This window comes from Giraffa tippelskirchi, chromosome 2, assembly GCF_054371585.1.
Source record: "Giraffa tippelskirchi isolate mGirTip1 chromosome 2, T2T-mGirTip1v1.2.pri, whole genome shotgun sequence".
NCBI classification, from domain to species: domain Eukaryota; kingdom Metazoa; phylum Chordata; class Mammalia; order Artiodactyla; family Giraffidae; genus Giraffa; species Giraffa tippelskirchi.
This window is the reverse complement of record NC_137276.1, coordinates 145,926,366-145,945,524: the sequence shown is the minus strand read 5'-3', so window position 1 is coordinate 145,945,524 and position 19,159 is coordinate 145,926,366. Positions and strand designations below refer to the sequence as shown.

The 19,159-nt window shown below is 37.6% G+C and overlaps 1 protein-coding gene across 18 annotated transcripts in view; it reads left to right on the top strand.

Moving 5' to 3' along the window:
- The window catches only part of TBL1XR1 (TBL1X/Y related 1), a 171,208-nt gene that overhangs the window by 114,336 nt on the left and 37,713 nt on the right, over positions 1–19,159 (top strand). For 16 of the 18 annotated variants that reach the window (XM_081533931.1, XM_081534060.1, XM_081534039.1 and 13 more), the window contains one exon: positions 17,896–17,998. The exons of the other annotated variants lie outside the window; for them this stretch is intronic. In XM_081533931.1, the coding sequence (XP_081390057.1) occupies positions 17,941–17,998 (58 nt within the window). In that variant the 5' untranslated portion in view covers positions 17,896–17,940. The remainder of the gene's footprint in view (positions 1–17,895; positions 17,999–19,159) is intronic. 18 annotated transcript variants of the gene reach the window in all.

Genomic DNA, 19,159 nt, shown 5'->3' with positions numbered 1-19,159 from the left:
CTGCCAACACCTTGATGCTTGGACTTCTGGCTTCCAAAACTGTAAGGCAGTAAATTTCTGCTGTAATCCACCTTGCATGTGGTACCTAGTTACGGCAGGCCTAGGAAACTAGTACAGTGCCATGGATTGACAGTGCTGTCTAGTTTGGCTTCATTGTAAGGGCACAGGAAGAAATATAAGCTCTACCTTTAGGTTGATATATCAGAAGGGACTTTATTGTTGGGGTAGAGAATTTTGGACTTTGCTAAAGGTGTTTCTTAAAATAGAAGTTCTGCAGTCAGGGCTAGAAGAAACTAGCTTGAGGGCACTTGATTCTTTTAACTTTTATTGTTTAATAATAGAGTAGTCTTACTGCTGAAGAGATGGAGGAGATGGATGCTCTTGTTTAAAGTACCTTCAGATTTGTTGTCCTTTTAAGCTCTGAAAAGCTGCCACATAGTTGAGTTAGTTCTGTCTAAGCTAGAGTTCTGCATTAAACCACTCACCGCTAAATTTTACGGTTGATTTGTTAGGGGAGTTTTGAAAGTTAGGTATTGTGGGTTGAATTATGTCCCTTCAAAGATGTGTGGAAGTTGTAACGCTTGATAGTGGTGAATGTGATCTTACTTGGAAATAAAGTTCTTGCAGATGTAATTAAGATGAGGTCTTTAGGGTGAGTCATTTTCCCACTGTGACAGATGTCCTTTTAAAGTGGGAAATTTAAATACAGATTCATGGACATAAGAGAACGGTATGTGGTATGTGAAGACATGGACACAGTGGGAAGATGGCCATGTGAATGAAGATGGAGACAAGAATTAGATTGCCACAAGTCAAGAAATGCCTGGGGCCACTACCCAAAACTGGAAGAGGCAAGGGAAGATCTTCCTGTAGAACCGTTGCAGAGTACATGACCCTGCCAAAAAAGTGATTTCAGACTTTCAGCCTCCATAACTAAGACAATAAATAAATTTGTGTTGTTTTTAGCTACTCAGTTTGTGGCACCTTGTTATAGGCGCCCTAGGAAACTGATACAGAAGAACACATGGATTTTAAAAGTGCTTTCTCTGTGATCTGAAGAGCTGCTTTTCAGTCATCACATTTTACACAGATTATCAGATTGCTTTCAGTAGAGTGAACAACGGCTTCCCAAACTTTTCTGTATATTGTATTCACCTGGAAATCTTTCATAAAGACTGCTGTCTGGCTCCCACCTCCAGAGATTCTGGTTTAATTAGTATAGGATGCTACATAGACAGCAAGCTTTTTCAGGGTTCCCCAGATGACATAATGTATAGCAGATTTTGAAAGACTGTGGAGCTAAATCTTCTACCTTAGTCAGACATTCTCCCAGCTCGCCCTGAACATATAGTTTTGTGTTCATTTAGTTTTTATTAGCCTCTAGGTAATACACTCGGAGAAGGCAATGGCACCCCACTCCAGTCCTCTTGCCTGGAAAATCTCATGGACGGAGGAGCCTGGTAGGCTACAGTCCATGGGGTCGCTAAGAGTCGGACACGACTGAGCGACTTCACTTTCACTTTTCCCTTTCATGCACTGGAGAAGGAAATGGCAACCCACTCCAGTATTCTTGCCTGGAGAATCCTAGGGACGGCGGAGCCTGGTGAGCTGTCGTCTGTGGGGTTGCACAGAGTTGGACACAACTGAAGCGACTTAGCAGCAGGTAATACACTACTCCTTTATTAACCTCTAGGTGATACACTACACCTCCCCCAAGTTCATTTGTGTCTTGGCCTATTTTTCTTTTTTAATGTGGTGTTCTGTTCTGTTCTTGCCAGCTCGTTAGACATGTGATTATATTCATCTTTATATATGATGAATTATTTATAAAGTCTAAGATTTATATTATTTATAGTTATTTACAAAGTCTATTATTTATGATGTGTAAGATGTCTATTTGTATTAAAACACCAAATAGATTTTTAAAAGTTTCTGAGACATACATGCATATGTGTTTTTGAAGGTTGAATTATATGTTACATAAGTTGCCAGTAAATGAAAAACAAATTTACATTTGTATTGAAATAGATTTGCATTTTATTAATCATACAAGTAGTATAATTAGTCATATCATTATCGACCATTTCTTACAAGATTATATTAGGAATAATAAATTGAAGGCCTGAGAGCAGCCACCTTCTCAAACATTTCTTCTTGTCCTCAGGTCTCTCTCCCACTTTATATCACTTTTTGCAATTGCTAGAGGACAAAGTGTGTAAAGTCCACCATCTGTAAATATATTCTGGGTTAGTAATTTTTCCATAAGAAATTTGAAAAATTTTTGTCCATGTGATAGTCTTAAAATAGGCATACACAACGTAGTTTAGATTATCTGGGTGGCCACTTTTAAGACTATTTATTTTAATCCTGTAATAGACACGGTACATATAGTACCTTGGTATTGATAGGTAATCTTTTTTTTCAACTTTTACTTGGAAGTGCTATCAGTTAAGGACTATGCATAGTGTTTTTATTTATATTTTGGTAATACAGTAAAAGCGGACTCTTGGGACTAGTGTGTTACTTTGTTTCCTTATAGAAGGTACTTGATAACTACTCAAGTTTGAGAAATTCTGAGTTAAGGCAGTGTATTTATGCATATAAGTTCTTGGAAAGCAGGACATCAAGCCATTGTTATTTATTAGCATTTTGTTAAATAAAGACTGAGAGACAGAGGCTAGCTTCCTGTTTCAGTTGGTGGGGAAGACATTTCTCATAACGTAAATTACGAGGTTGGACAGACATGGAGGACGGTGGGAGTCCACACCTTTAGGGGAGGAAACGTGTCATGGTGGCAGCACTCCTTTACCACAGCCTCCGCACCTTTTGTACAGCTTTTCATGAAAGAATTTGGTAAAAATTGGGACGCGACCTGTAATTTGTCTGTGAAGACTGTTCTGTCCAATGTAATTCTTTGTATTAATAGATTTTTGTACTGTTACTGCAGTCAATACCTAGAACAGTGCCAGGCTTATATTAGCACTCAGTAAATGTTGAATGAGGGACAAACTGAATTTCAGTAAAATCATTCAATCAAGTGTCTGTGTCTGGAAAGAAGTTCATTTAGAGGTATAGTCTCAGGAAATGTGTAATTTTCACCCCCTCATATTTTTGTTTGTAGATTTCATGTTATATCAAAACTAGAACTTTTGCATGAAGATGTTTACAGCTGTTGAGTACCCTTTTTTGTTGACTAGGTATAAATTTACTGGCTACCTAATGTAATTGTAATATGAACATAACAGATCAAACTGATCTGATGTACGTCATGTTTCAATATGAACAATATTGTGGCTTAAGAGGTCTATATCCCCAGGGAAACGCTTGAATTTTTCCAAAGACGATTAGCACCAATATTGCCATAAGGGAATAAATTTTTATACTTGGAGGTCTCAAGCATTGTAGACTTAGTATCTCATTACATTCTTAATTTATTAATGACTCCATAAATTTTTTTTTCAAATGGGCTATAGCTATCAATATATGCTGCATCAGAAATTAAAACTGTGAAATATTATAGTACTAATGCATCTTAATGTAACAATAACAAACCCATCTATAACATATTAACACACATAGTATGTCTTATGAAAAATAATTTCCAAGACAAACATTTTCCATGCATTGTTTTAAATGTTTGAAAGTCTTTCTGTTAATGTCTGGCTTAGTGGAAGACAGCTGGATTCTCACATTCTGCATTCACACGTTGAGATACATTGTTACAGTTGGAATTTAGGAAAAAATATGGCCTTTTAAAGAGTTGTAAATTTTTAAAATCAAAATAAGACTCATTTTTCAAATAAATTTGGATATTCTCCTTTGATAATATTCCACATCTCAGCAACTGGGTAGTTTCTTCAGGGTTAGTTGCACTGCAAGATCTGAAGTTGTGTCAGTGAACTTTTGTATTCTGTCATATTAAAATCCATTAGTTTCTCTTGAACTTCAAATAGATTGTTTTCTCATGCATAATTTTATGCTAGTCATTGGGAAAATATTTGTTCACTAAGTTATGCAGATCTTCCAAATGTTCATTGTACAATATAAAAAACTAGTCATTAACACCTCCACTGATCTCATCACAGAAGTTCTGGAGTAGTATTGGGAAGCTCATGGTGGCTGATAGATTTTCCAAATCCTAATTATCTCTTAAAAGCTTAAGTTTTATTCTTGCCAACAAATATTGTTAGTTGTTTTCTTAAAAGTGACAGTTTCACTTTGTTTGTTTGCAAGAAAATGTCTGCCAAATTCTCAGTCTGAAAAACCATACTTTGTCAGTTGTTTGAAGTAAAAACGGTATTCTGTGAAAAAAGTAACTAGTTCAGCTTGTAATTCAGACATTTTCATAGTGCTTTTTGAGACAACTATCGTTTCAGTATGCAGCAGAAGTACTTTGTGTGTTTTTTGTTACAGAGGATATTGCAAAGGTGTATTTTGAGGTTAAAATTTTAATAAAATTATTTTTCTTGCTTCATCAAGGAGCCTCTTCAGTGAAGATTTTTTTCTGTGAGGTGTTTTTTTTTTTTTTTAAGTGTATAGTAGTGAATAGTATGGGGGCTTCCCAGGTGGCTCAGTGGTAAAGAATCCGCCTGCCAGTTCAGGAAATGCAAGAGATGCAAGAAATGCATGTTCAATCCAGGAGCTTGGCAGGCTGCAGTTCATGGGTTGCAGAGAGTCAGACACGACTGAGTGACTGAGCATGCCTCCTTAGAAGCAGGAGATGTGGTTTTGATCCCTGGGTTGGGAAGATCCCCTGGAAAAGGAAATGGCAACCCACTCCAGTATTCTTGCCTGGAAATTCCCATGGACAGGATCCTGGCGGGCTATAGTCCATGGGGTCGCAAAAGAGTCAGATAGGACTTAGCACCTAAACAACAACAGTGAATAGTATGATGACTACTAATGCAATGAAGTGTTAGTACCTTGATTTTTACTAAGATGTGAGCCATTTTACCAACTATTGGTTTGTAATAGTAGTATAAATATCAATTTAGCAGAAAAGGCATGTTATTTTATAACAGTATCTTATAATACTAAAAGGAATGATTTTGATCTCTAGGACCCCTTAAAGATCAACCGTGGGGTCTGTAGACCTCACTTTGACACCTAATTTTTATACTAAATAAAATAATTGAGCTTTGTCGTGGGTATGACAAAGATAATGCATCTTGTTTTTGGTTTTGAGCACTTTGAATAGTGTTAGCAAGGAAGTACATGTACTATAAAATAGAAAGAAGTATCTTCTAATAAGAGACTATTAAAAGTCTATGTTTGCCATTAGAAAGTCTACATAACCTGACCAGGTAAGAGTACTTCTAAAGGATAGACAAAGTTTGATTATGGAATGATGTTCTTGATTTGTTTCTACATGGTGTTATATTGTCTGTTTTTTAAACAGAAACTCTTACAGGCTTGTACTACTGTCCATTTTCTCTTGACGTGTGAAATTGACCTATGAGATTTTCATGATGTAATCTGTTCTTACTCCTTTTTCAATAAAACTGGAAAGCCTGCCTCAATTCATACGTATCAGCAATATCCACTCCATTTTCTTTTGCCTTTGTCTTCAAGATTTACTAATACCTATGTAATATGTGTGTGTGTTGAGGGTTATCAGTTTGCTGTCTGAGTTTTAAACCTGGTTTTAAAGTCATCTTCACTGAATTTGAACAAGCACGTATTGCCCACTGAAATCAATGCTAACTTCTTTACATTTTTTCCCCTCTACTTGGACTCTTGATCTGTATCAGTCATACATCTCTGCTACCAGAACAGTCTTCTTCACATTTTTACTACTGTTCTTCCAAAGAATTTACTGAGTATAACCAATCTGTGGACACTTGCTTTGATTCACTTAGGGCTTAGCTGTCTTGGTTTTACCGACTTAGTCTTTTTTTTTTTTTTTTTTTTTTGAGGAATTAAAGGATATTTCTTATCCAATAAATTGTTTCATAAATACTGTTATAGGTAGTATTTCAGAGAAGGCAGTGGCACCCCACTCCAGTACTTTTGCCTGGAAAATCCCATGGATGGAGGAGCCTGATGGGCTGCAGTCCATGGGGTCGTGAAGGGTTGGACACAACTGAGTGACTTCACTTTCACTTTTCACTTTGATGCATTGGAGAAGGAAATGGCAACCCACTCCAGTGTTCTTGCCTGGAGAATCCCAGGGACGGGGGAGCCTGGTGGGCTGCCGTCTATGGGGTCGCACAGAGTTGGACACAACTGAGGCGACTTAGGAGCAGCAGCAGGTAGTATTTGTTTAAATAACTCAATGAGTTTGTTATACCTGGTACCTTATTCTCTTTATTTTGCCTGTGATATCTCAGTTTTAAGCCAAGTTTGCATTCATTTAGGTAACTAGTTTCAGTTTTAGTTGCATTCCAGTCTTATGGGTCCTTATAACATTTCTGTTCCAAAATCAGAATAGTAAGGTTTTGAAGAAACTGCTTTTATCTTTCTGATGTTGGTTCCCATTCAAACAAACTCAGTTTTTCTTGCTAGTGGGAGGGAACTAGGTTCTTAATTTTTATTTTCTTACCTTACTTTAATTTCCAGACTTCCTTCAGAGACTGACTGGAATGACCAGTTACTGCTCAGTAGTTGAAAAAGACAAAACACAACTATGATCTGTCTTCTGTTAACTTAGTGTTTTAATTTCTTATCTTTCCTCATTCCCCTGTCAGTGTACCTTGACTATGTTTGTTCAGTCATTTAACACATGCTTATTGAGTCCATCCTTGATTCATATTAAACAGCCACTTTTTTATGTTTGGGAAGTTGAAGTCCACAAGTAAATCAAAGTTGACTCATCACATAATACATACTAGTTGCTAGTTTACTCAGCCTAGAGAGCTTTGCGGAGACTCTTAAAATTGCTTAATTGGGATTCAAAGTTAGTGTTCCCTATCATCAAATCAACTACAAACAGTTCATTGTTTTGTGAGAACCAGTAGGTATTGTGGGTTAAACAAAATTGGGTAATGGGTTGGGATTTACATACAGGCCAGAGTTTGTAAACACTCCTGGTATAGATCAAGTTGAAACAAATGACAGACGTTAGAAGTCTCAGTTTCTGATGAAAAAATGGTTACCATTTGCCTAATAAGCACTATGTGTAGTAAGTACTCAAACATTTCTTGATAAGGTAGACTCTTTAATTTTCCCTTTTCCTGATTCCTGGAGATGTCCACCTGAGGTCTGACAGTTTTAAAAACCTCGTAATGCACTCATAAGCCTGTTATAAAATGATTTATTAAAAACCACTATGTCATCTGGTCCTGTGAGCCTGCAGGATTTTTATGTAATATTCTGTGCTGAAATACTCAAATCATTGAGGTTTAGCAGGAAGAGAGACTATCCGCTTCCCTCATTTTCTCAATGAAGGAACAGAGGCCCGGAAGAGTCATATTGTCCAAAATCATACAGGATGCCTGAGATCTGACTTCTCTTTCATGTTATTTTTAATTTACATGAGAGCTCTGGATTCCAGTGGAAAAGGCAAGGACAAGAAAAGTAGTTTACAAGTTTATCCCTTCTACTGCTGCTGCTGCTAAGTCACTTCAGTCGTGTCCGACTCTGTGCGACCCCATAGACGGCAGCCCACCGGGCTCCGCCGTCCCCGGGATTCTCCAGGCAAGAATACTGGAGTGGGTTGCCATTTCCTTCTCCAGGGCATGAATGGGAAAAGTGAAAGTGAAGTCGCTCAGTCGTGTCTGACTCTTAGCGACCCCATGGACGGCAGCCTACCAGGCTCCTCTGTCCATGGGATTTTCCAGGCAAGAGTACTGGAGTGGGGTGCCATTGCCTTCTCCGTATCCCTTCTAAGTTATGCTTTAAATTCTTAAGATTCATCAGCTTTGTAGACCATAAATATAATAACAAAACAAAGCAACAACAGCCAAAAGGAAAAAAAAAACATAAAAATTACCTATAGTTACAGACATTCTTCAGAGAGATTGCAGTTTTGGTTCCAGACCATCACAATAAAAGGAGTCATACGAATTTTTTTGGTTTCCTAGTGCATATAAAAGTTATGCTTACACAGTAGTGTAAAAATAGTGTCTGTAATAAGAGCATTATGTCTTAAAAATAACATGCTGCTGCTGCTGCTGCTAAGTCTCTTCAGTCGTGTCCGACTCTGTGCGACCCCATAGACGGCAGCCCACCAGGCTCCGCCGTCCCTGGGATTCTCCAGGCAAGAACACTGGAGTGGGTTGCCATTTCCTTCTCCAGGGCATGAAAGGGAAAAGTGAAAGTGAAGTTGCTCAGTCGTGTCTGACTCTTCGCGACCCCATGGACTGCAGCCCACCAGGCTCCTCCGTCCATGGGACTCTCCAGGCAAGAGTACTGGAGTGGGGTGCCATTGCCTTCTCCAAAAATAACATACCTTAATTTAAATAATACTTTTAGTGATAATAAATATTAACCATCATTTGACAGTGCAGGGCTGTCACAAACCTTCAATTTGTTTAGGAAAAAAAAAGCCTTTCTGTAAAATACACATATTGCTAGGCACATCCTTAGGAAAATTATATGAAAGATGCTCATGTGCCGTAATTGGAAGGTAAAAGTCAATGCCAGTACATGCTAATTTCCCTTCAAAAACTATCTTGTTTGCCTATTTTTTTAAATTGTGTTTGTTTCTCTTGGGCAGGCGGGTGGGAGTGGATACTATAAACTTTTCGCTAGAACATTATATTCAGATTATTAAAGATACCCTTAAAATGCTTACATGAAAATGAGATACAGAACTAATTAGCTTAAGAGGATATTTTCTTTTTAATAGTGTGAATAAAAATTATCTCATGAGATTGTATCTTAAAAATATAGTTTAAATTTAGCATTTATCTTACTGTCAAGAGTAGTAGAATGTTTGTTTTAAGAAAATTCTTTGCTTTTCTTTGGACTTAGTATTATAGGCATACATGAAAAGACGTCCTTAAAATGTTGGACAAATAAACCGTGATTGTAGTCCAGGGCTAAAGCTCTATAAAAAGAACATATGCTGTTGTTTGTCATTAATATTTAAGAAATCAGCCAAATATTTTGGTTTTATTGTACAGGGTTTTATATTTTAAGTTTGGTTAGTACTAAAATAAGCTGTGGAGACGGCAATGGCACCCCACTCCAGTACTCTTGCCTGGAAAAATCCCATGGACGGAGGAGCCTGGTAGGCTGCAGTATGTGGGGTCGCTAGGAGTCGGACACGACTGAGCGACTTCATTTTCACTTTTCACTTTCATGCATTGGAGAAGGTAATGGCAACCCACTCCAGTATTCTTGCCTTGATAATCCCGGGGACGGGGGAGCCTGGTGGGCTGCCGTCGATGGGGTCGCACAAGAGTCGGACACGACTGAAGCGACTTAGCAGCAGCAAAATAAGCTGAGATACACATTGCAATTAGAGCTTAATGTTTTTTCTTGAGATTATCTCTTTGAATTCTGATTTGATGCATTTCACAGTTTTACAAGAGTAAGTTTTGTAAATATGATTTCATTTAGTCTAATATAATTTTGTGAAATCTTTTAAGATTTAGCATCGTAAAAGTTTATACACATTTTAAGCTATTTGTCAAAGACTTCAGAGCTAAGTCTTAAGTACACCTCTTCATTTTACCATATTTTATGTACACAAATGTGTTATTACCTTAGTAGGATTTTAATTATTTTTAAAGAAGTGGGAAATGAAGAGTAATGCATTTTGTGTGTGTGTGTGTGTGTGTGTGTATGCTGTTTGTGAGAGTGTTTCTTGGAGAGTAGGGAGAACAAAGGGGCATTATGGGGCAGAAGATTATGAAGTGCTAATGTATCCTGTTAATGTCATCAACTTTGACAAATTACAGGACGTGTAACTGTCTCTGGCAGTTACAGGACAGGATAGGTTCCTAAAAAAAGAGGCAAATTTTTGAAAAAATAGACCCTGGCAATCATGAACATCAATAATTTTTAAAGTCTCCAGTGAATGATCAGAGTTTTACAGAATTTGTGATGTTGGGAGTGTATCTGTTTGCTAGGGCTGTCATAACAAAATACCGCAGACTGAGTGGCTTGTAAAACAACAGAAGTTTATTTCCTCACAGTTCTGGAAAAGTCCAGGGTGAAAGTGCTGGCAGGTTTGGTTTCTCCCGAGGCCTCTCCTTGACTTGCAGGTGGTTGCCTTCTTGCCTCTTCACATGGTCTTCCTCTGTGCACATGCATTCCTGGTGTCTCTTCCTCCTTGTAAAAGGACACTCGTCATGTTGGGTTATATTCACATTATGAAAGATTCACCCTAGTGACTTCACTTTAATGTAATCACCTCTTTAAAGATCCCATCTTCAAATAAAGTCACTTTCTAAAATACTGCAGGTTCGGCTTCAACATAAATTCTAGAGGCACCAATGACTTCACTAATGGGTAAACTATTTTAATTTCTCTCCTCACTCTATTTCATTTCCCCTCCACACACTTTGTGTTGTTAGTTGTCATAGTTTGGTATTTTTTGCAGCATGTCATGGTTTTAACAAGACAGTTTGCCATTGAGGTAGCGTGGCAGTGGATGAACTGTTACTTTACTCCACAGACAGATTGAGAACTTATACCCAACAAGTTTTGATGCATGGTTCTTTATGAGTTTAGAAGCTGTTATTTATATAGCAAAATATTACAATCCGTCTGCTTGTGACTGCAGTGGCTGACTGACTATTTAGGACTGCCACTGATATCAAGGTCCAGGTAAGCTGCGTAGTGATACTCTGTGGTGTCCATGGGTCATTGGCAACATATGTCATGCCTTGGAATTAGCAATTTCCTAGAACCTCCTGGTGCTAAGAATTTGGTTTATTTTTATAGTTATTACATTCTTTTACATTATACATTCTATACTTTTTTTTTTCTTCTCTGAAGAAGGTGTAGTATTTGAATGACATTTCTAAATATATAGATCTGTATATTAAAATTTATTGTTGGAATTGTTCTTTTTCTTCCCAGCAACTTGTAAAGTCATACGATCTGGCCATGGTTTACATTGTTTAGCCATGGCTCCAGCATCTGTCATAGTGCCTTACACATTGGAAGTGCTCATTCTCCTTTAACTGAGTGAATAAAATTAATGTCAGAAAAACAGTGCTTTAGTGCGTTTTTCCCCTAGAGGCTGTAGCAGGGCCATTGTTGCATTTACTTTTCACTTGTCGTTACCTCACCCTCACAAATGCACGTAGTCAGCGTTTGTTTGGATTGGTTTATCACCCCAGAGTGATTGATATAAGGAGCTGAAAATGTGACCTTCCTGCATGAAGGGAGCAGAACCAGAGGTACCACTTTCCATGAACAGCAAATTGTAATACTATATTCTGGAGCATTTCTGCTGGGATGTCTTCTGTTTTACCTCTAGTTTAACACATACGAAGTGGGACTCACCAGAGGGCTGTGCTTTCTAGGCAGCCCATTTCTGTAGGGTAAGTCTGTCCTCTTTCCAACGTGGAAACAATTGGGGTTTTAGACACCCACCTTCCCTCCACACCCCCCACCCCCACCTCCCGCTTATTTCTCCAAATATAGTCTGTCACTAACATCAGGCACTTTCTTGGTTTAAAACATTTCTTGGTTGTCTGCCCTCCTTCAGTTGCAACTGACAAATCTTCTAGACTAGACAATAAAATTCATTTTTGACTTCTTTAACCAAAATACAGTGGTAAATTAGCTTCAGATAGTACTTGATCTAATTGAAAGACATTTAATGTCATCAAGGACACAGTTTCTCTTGTTTCTTCATTGCCCCCCTTCTCTGCCTCTGATATTTCTATTCTGACCTCAGTGATACACATTCATCCCAAGCTTCACATAGTTCCCTTGTTGCCTGCCCACTCCTCTCTGAAAGGAGGTTGACTTTATAGAAATCAACATGTCTTGTACTAGCGTTTCACTTACTAGGAGGGGTTGAGTTAAGACACATGGGATATGGTGTGTGTCTGTGGAGGAGAGGCATCACCCCTAAACCAAAGATATGATTTGCTGGTTGGCTTAAACAAATTAAGTACCTTCCTTTGGATCAGGATGTCTGTCCCATTTAAACCACAGGGCTGAGAATGGAATAATTCTCTAAATGGAAAGCAGTTGTTGTGTTGTCTTTTCTTAGACAGTGGCTGTGGATTCTACAAGAGGCAAGCCACAGTTTTCATCTTGCTAATTAAGATCGCTCCATGTCTCAGCTGCTGAGTTCCAAAGAAGCCTGAATCTTACTTTCCGCTAGATGGATTCCCAGCATATCAGTCACTTGGTCCCCTCTGTGTTAACATTTATTTGGAAGGGTATCCTGAAGGTGTCCAAGGTCACACTGTTTGACAGTTATTTGTCAGTTGTTATTTTAACATCAGAGTTCTTGTAGCAGCTTTTAATATTGTTGCTCTTTTTTCAACTATTGAATAGCTATGACCAGTATTTGTAGATACTATGTGTAAAGATACAGTTTCTGTTTTGTCACAATCTCCATAATGTTGAGTATTATTTTAAAATGTTTCTAATGTTATGGCTGGCCAGCATGTTTTTGTTGCTGTTGTTTATTATTGGTTATGTTGAATATTTTCCTAATGTTTCAGCTGGAGGGATCTTGCATTGGTTCAATCTTTTGAGTGGATCTAATTTGTTGGCATTCACTAAGAATCGAAATAGCTATTTATCTTTTCCCTTTGGTCCAGTAATTTACTTTTAGGGACTTTTCCTAATCTTGAGGACTATTCATAAAGGCATAGCTACCAAAAGAAATGGAAGAAGAAACAACCTGAAGCATAAATATTGTTATAGGAGTCTTAGAATAATTTAAAATCATATAAATGTTGAGCAAAGCAAAAATGAAACTAATATGTCTGCCATGGGATAATATGCCACCACTGTACATTTTGGTTTTTGATTTTTTTATCCTAATATCTATTTTTATTTGCTTGTTTGGCTGTGGCACTCGATCTTTGTTGTGGGATATTTAGTTGTGGCATATGTGCTCTAGTTCCCCAACCAGGAATTAAACCGATCCCTTGCATCAGGAGTGCAGTCTTAGCCACTGGACCTCCAAGAAAGTCCCACCACTACATTTTGGACTAAATTATTTTTCTAAGATGAGGACATTTTGATCGTGCATTTGAATTTAGAGCCTGCAAGAAGTTTCAGACCTCTAAATATTAATGTGCTGTAAGTAGGAGATTTCAGAAAAGCTTTTAATTTTTTTTTCTTTGTCCATAACTTTCATTATTTTTTCAATCTTGTAGATTTAAGTTAGTGTGATTTAGGATCATAGTTGGACTCTGATATGCTGTAGATATGGTATCAGAAAAGAATATGATGTCTGTTCTGTTTGAGGCCAAAGGCAGAAATGTGGTACCAGATGTGTGGAAGAACAAATGAGGAGATGGTTAAATATTTGGAGCAGTTGTTATCCAGTGTGTGAATGCTGAACTCAGTTTTGTGATGCTGAAAATACCATGTATATTAGGTTGAAGCAATTATACCTGACTTACATCAACAGTCCTGTTTTTGTAATATTTGCTAGATTTTTGTCTGTGAAACCTTGAAGTAAAATATTTCATTCTAAACTTTAGAGGATTTAGTGTAGTTTATAAACACTCAGCTAAATGTTAAGATTGTAGTTTTTGTTTTTACTCTGGCTGCTTTAATATAGCTATGGGTTTGAATTAAGTAATTCATTGTCCATAACTGATGGAGGTTTGAATAAAAGCTTTTATGATTTTACAAGCTGTTTCTGAGAGTTAAGAAAGTACAGAGATATTTAATATATATATGTTTTTAGAGCTAGGTCGTTTACTTTTTAGGGCTGAATAAGTATGATCAGGCAGAATATACAAGTAAGTGTTTTGTGATTTTAGGAAGTGCTTTTTTTGGATGTCTTGTTTAATAGTCTATCAGCTCCTTGAGGCGGAACTTCTTTTATACACGGTAACCTCTACCAGACACGATATTGAGGCCCATACCTGTTGGGTACAGGGTAGATTGGATGAATGTCTTACTGTTATCTTGTGACCTTGTTTAAAGATAGATGTTGTGAAAGATACCACAGTGGAAGAGGTATGGCAGGGAGGTTTTTGTGTGCCTTCTGAAGATCGGTTGTGGCTAGTCCCTGCGTATCTGGTCTTCACTTGGGGCAGGTGAAGACTACATCATAGATGTGTAAACAAACAAATCAAAATAGACCTGTTCTGTAAAGCTGCAGTGAGTCCACTACGGAAGTGGTGGTGTTTTCTCTAATTTTTGTTCTCTGGCATCCAGGTTTTTTAGGTATTTTGAAAGTGAAAACTGAAGCTTTCAATCAGGAAACGTCTTAACGTTGTCTTGTTTGTTTTTAACGTCTAATATTGCCTGTTCTTTTCAGGTGTCCTTTGGTGTTAGGATTTAAACAGACTAATTTCATACTGAACCTTATTTTAGAATTGAGTGTCTTTATAAGAGGATAAACTCAGGTCTTTAAATAAAGAGCCTATGTAGTTTTATTGCTACTATGACTGACTCTTTTAATACAGAGTTGCATTAACTTTACTATGTTTTTTTTTTTTTAAGGCCACATTTGTTTGTACGTTTCTCTTAACTGAAAAACTATCAATTCTGCAAGGCTTGGGACAACTTTATTTCATGTGTCTATTCCTAGCTCTTGGTTGCTGTTCAGTTGCTCAGTCATGTGCTGACTCTGCGACCCCTTGGACTGTAGCACTCCAGGCTTCCCCATCCTTCACCAGCTCCCGGAGCTTGCTCAAACATGTCCATTGAGTCAGTGATGCCATCCAACCATCTCATCCTCTGTCATCCCCTTCTCCTGCCTTAGCTCTTAGCACAGTGCTTTGTCTGCCCTAGTGGTGTGTTTGGTATAAGTGAAAACAATGATCTTTCTCTCTGAAAGCATGAGCTAGCTGAAGTAGAACTAAAGCTAGAGTAACCCTTTTAAAATTTGAACAGTTTACCCCTTTCTCTTAAACAATTTACTTTTGATTACAGAAACTAATACAGTACTATGATCAATATAATAAACCCATTCACAGCAATTTGAACAGATAAGAACTCTCCTGCTCTTCATGTTTGTTATTTCTTGTTGACTTTTAAAAAAGTATGCCACCAACATGTATTTATTATGGGAGTTTTTACAGACAGTAATTTATATCGTTTTGACTTCTGTTTTTCTTTGCCCCAAGATACATTAGATGATACAGAAGCACTACTGATAACTGCTTTAATTTGAGACATTTTGGTGACCTTTGTGTATCAGAATCAGGCATTTTAAAAAATTCGTACATCTTAGGTACTTCAGTTGCATTATTCATTATTTGAATATTAGACTGAATGATATTTTAGAGGAAAAGAATTTTCTTCATTAGTTGTTTCACTAGGATTCCACCTGACTGAACTCATTTTGGGAGATCCTCTTCATCAAGCAGTGACTCAGTGTTTCCCTGACAGTCAGATATCCAAGGTTGGTCAAGTTGTGACTTAATGCCATATAATGGGTATTATATGGAATCATATAATAGGTGTGGTGGTTTTATTTTTTAAATCATTCAGTCACCAGGCTTTCAGAATTGATTCTTGTGTTATACCTACTGTGTGTGCCAAGCACATTGTTACCCATTTCTGTGGGTCGGGGTAGAGTTGAGCAGGATCTCCTCCAGAGCTCAAATCCTCCTGTGTGCCACGGGGCATCTGGATGAGGTGTCCTGAGCCAGTCGTCAGAAGAGTGTTCACCTGTATCATCCTGTTCAGTGTGGCGTGTGTGTGTGTGTGTGTGTGTGTGTGTATCACATTCAGGCGATTAATTGTACTATTTGAAATTAAATGGGAGGAGGTGGCTTCTTCTTCACCTGAGGATGGTATTTACTTTTCTTCCATGGTTTCTCATCTCAGTAAATGAAGTACTGCCTATCCAGATGTCCTAAAAGGAACCTTTGATTCTTCTCTTTCCCTGAGCTCTGTGTCAAGTCACCCACCCTTGAGTCTACCACTTCCTGAGTATCTTTGGAACCCTAGTATTGTAAGAGTCTCCTCACTCCAGTGCTCCAGGTTTCCGGCTTCTCTTGGGTGACTCCAGCACCTTCCTAACTTGGCCCCCTCTCCTCAGTCCAGTTTCCTTCTAGTTTTCATATTAGAATTCAGGATGGTCTTTTTAAAATGTAAATCATACCGCTTCCCTGCGTTTTCTGCTTTTTCTTCTGCTTTTTCTTCCCTGTTTTCTCTCAAGTGATTCATTCCTTCAAGGCTCCTCTCAAGCCTCACTTCATTTTGTTTCTTTTTCTTCACCCAGCCCTTCCAGTGACTGTTAACTGCTCGCTGAATTGCTTCGGTTCTTTGCCTTCCTCCCAGATAATTCATGTTCTCACTCTCCTGTCTGTCCTTCAGGTCTGAACACTGAAGACAGTTCCTCTGAGATGTATTCCCAGACCACTGAATTTGGTTAGGGCTTCCTGTGTGTGTGTTCACTGGGGGGATTGTTACTACGCCCTTGTTTGTCTTCCTTTGTTTCTGAGATAAGCTTGATGACTGTTCAGTCACCAGGTTTTCCATATCTACAGCATTAGCAGTTCCTGTTGTATAAGAAGCCTGCTCAGTTCTTATTAATCTGAGAGGTTTAAATATATTGTAACCCTGCATTATAAGAGATCCACGATGTGGCAGGACAGTCAGCACAGGCCTGGGGTTAGATACCGCTTTATACTGAATGGGCTTCTCTAGTGAAGTAGTCAGTAAAGCGTCTGCCTGCAATGCCAGAGACCTGGGTTCAGTCCCTGGGTCGGGAAGATCCCCTGGAGAAGGAAATGGCAATCCACTGCAGTACTCTTGCCTGGAAAATTCCATGGACTGAGGAGCCTGGTAGGCTACAGTCCATGGGGTCGCAAAGAGTGTCAGACATGACCGAGTGACGTCACTTTCTTTCTTTCTTATACTGAATAGATGTCAGCGTATCCTTTTTTAAACAAGGAACCGAGAAGCTGGTCTGTGGGCCATGTTCAGCCCACTGACCTTTTTTTTGTAAGGACCACAAACCAAGAAAGGGTTTTAATTTTTTGAGTGCTGAAAAAGAAATCAAAAGAAAAATATTTTATGATACAAGAATATCATATGAAATTCAAATTTTAGTGTTCATAAGTTGTTTTATTGGAACATGGCCACACTCAGTCATTCGTGTGTCATTGCTGCTCTTGCACTACAGCTGCATATGAGCAGTTGTGACGCGGACTATATGACTGGCAAAGCCTAACATATTTACTGTTGGGCACCGCACAGAAAAGTTTTCTTTAAATCCTTTCTGTGACATGAAAACAGATACATATAATTAGGATATATTTAAGCTATGTCAGTTTCCTTCTTTCCCTCCTTCTGAGAATATCATTTGAGTTTTCAGAACTGTACTCCAACCTCTCTGCCTTATGCATACCTAGAGCTTTTTGAAACTTGAACATTGCAGATTAGATGTTGAGAAAATAGAGACTTCAAATCCTACTAAATTTTGTAAACAAAACCAGCATGGATGACTGGTCCCTGCTCCCATAGTCTGAAGTCAGTCTTTTCCTATATAAATAATTTTCTGATCCTTAAAATACACTCTTTTTTACAGTTAAGGAGAAAAGAGGAACAACTTTTTATGCTATTTGATATATTATTAAAATATGATATTGGAGGCCCTTTTGTAAATTTTTAATCCTTTTTACTATATGTTGCAGAAAAAGAGACCCAGCTATGTTTTGGTTGTATAATATACTACTAACTATTGGAAGTAACTTTATTTGTTAGGATTTATTATTAGGCAATATCGAACCTTCATTTTACATTATTTAATAAAATCAAATGGTTTTTACTACATTGTTTACATTTTGTTTAAAACTATTTTATTGAGAAAATACTTAATTAACTTTGTTTTATTTTTAGGGTTATATCCTGTGTTGTGACCTCATGGTTTAAGTGGGAATAAAGATGAGTATAAGCAGTGATGAGGTCAACTTCTTGGTATATAGATACTTGCAAGAGTCAGGTGAGTACATTCATAAAGTAAATAGGCCTCAAATTATTTTAATATCCTCAAAATAACCTTTTATGCATTTGAAATTTGTACCAGTCCAAACTGTTGAACTTTGTATGTTTCCTTAATGTCTGGACTGCCATTTTAAAGCTATGTGTTACTGCATGGTTTAACTCTCTGACTCTTTCAAATATGTTGGAATCATCTCAGGCAAATATTTGTAACAAGTGGCTTGGCTTTCACTGTTCAAAGATCATTTTTATAATTTGTAATGAAGTGAGATTATTGCAAACGGTTGGTAGGAACATATAAATTCTCAGATACCATCAGTTTGATAATGTATATTCATAATCCTCAGCTTAACGTTACTGGTCCTAGTTGCAGTAAGCATTTCAAAAGCTAAATTTGCTTTATTTTTTCATAATGCTTTTGTCTCATCCCAGTTGATTAAGTGTATCTTTGACCTGAATCTTAATAATTGGGAGCTGATTAGTAAATACAAATCATTGAAAGTTATTTGTTATAAATATTGTTAGTCAGTGATCTCCCAAGTTTTCTAGATAGATTAAGAGGTGTTCTCCTAAAAAAGAAGGAATGTCACAAGGGAAAATGTAGGATGGATTAAAGGGAAAAAATAAAAACTAGAAGAGGGAAAAAGTTGGGTTGGATGGGACATGAGATGGTAGAAAATTTAGATTGTTAACATGGGATTGAATCATTTGGTGGTTGAAAATGTTGGAGTGTGAATTTTAGGAATTATAACTTAAAGTTATTGTGATGTTAATTCAGGTAAAGTTTGGTATAAAAAGATAATTTTGGTAGTCACTTTTGGGGGAGGGGTGAAAGGAATAGAGTAGGATATTGAGTCTTCAATTTTGATTTGAAACTCCAGTTATTCTTCTTCCAGGGCTTAGTTAGTTGTCCTTTCTTAGGCAGAGAATTTAAACAAGGCCTTAGATTTTAGATCATCTGCTTATTGAGATATTCCCAGCTGCACTCCAGTTCTAAGCTTTTCTCTTGAGTGGGAATTTTCTATTCCCAGGCAACATCACTAGTCCTCTCTGGCTTGAAACAGCTGAGAAAATTATATCCAACAAGGGCCAGGAGGGAAAAAGAAGAAAATAAAGTAACCAAGAATGCAGGATAACTTGTTATGAAGCTTTGAAATGAATA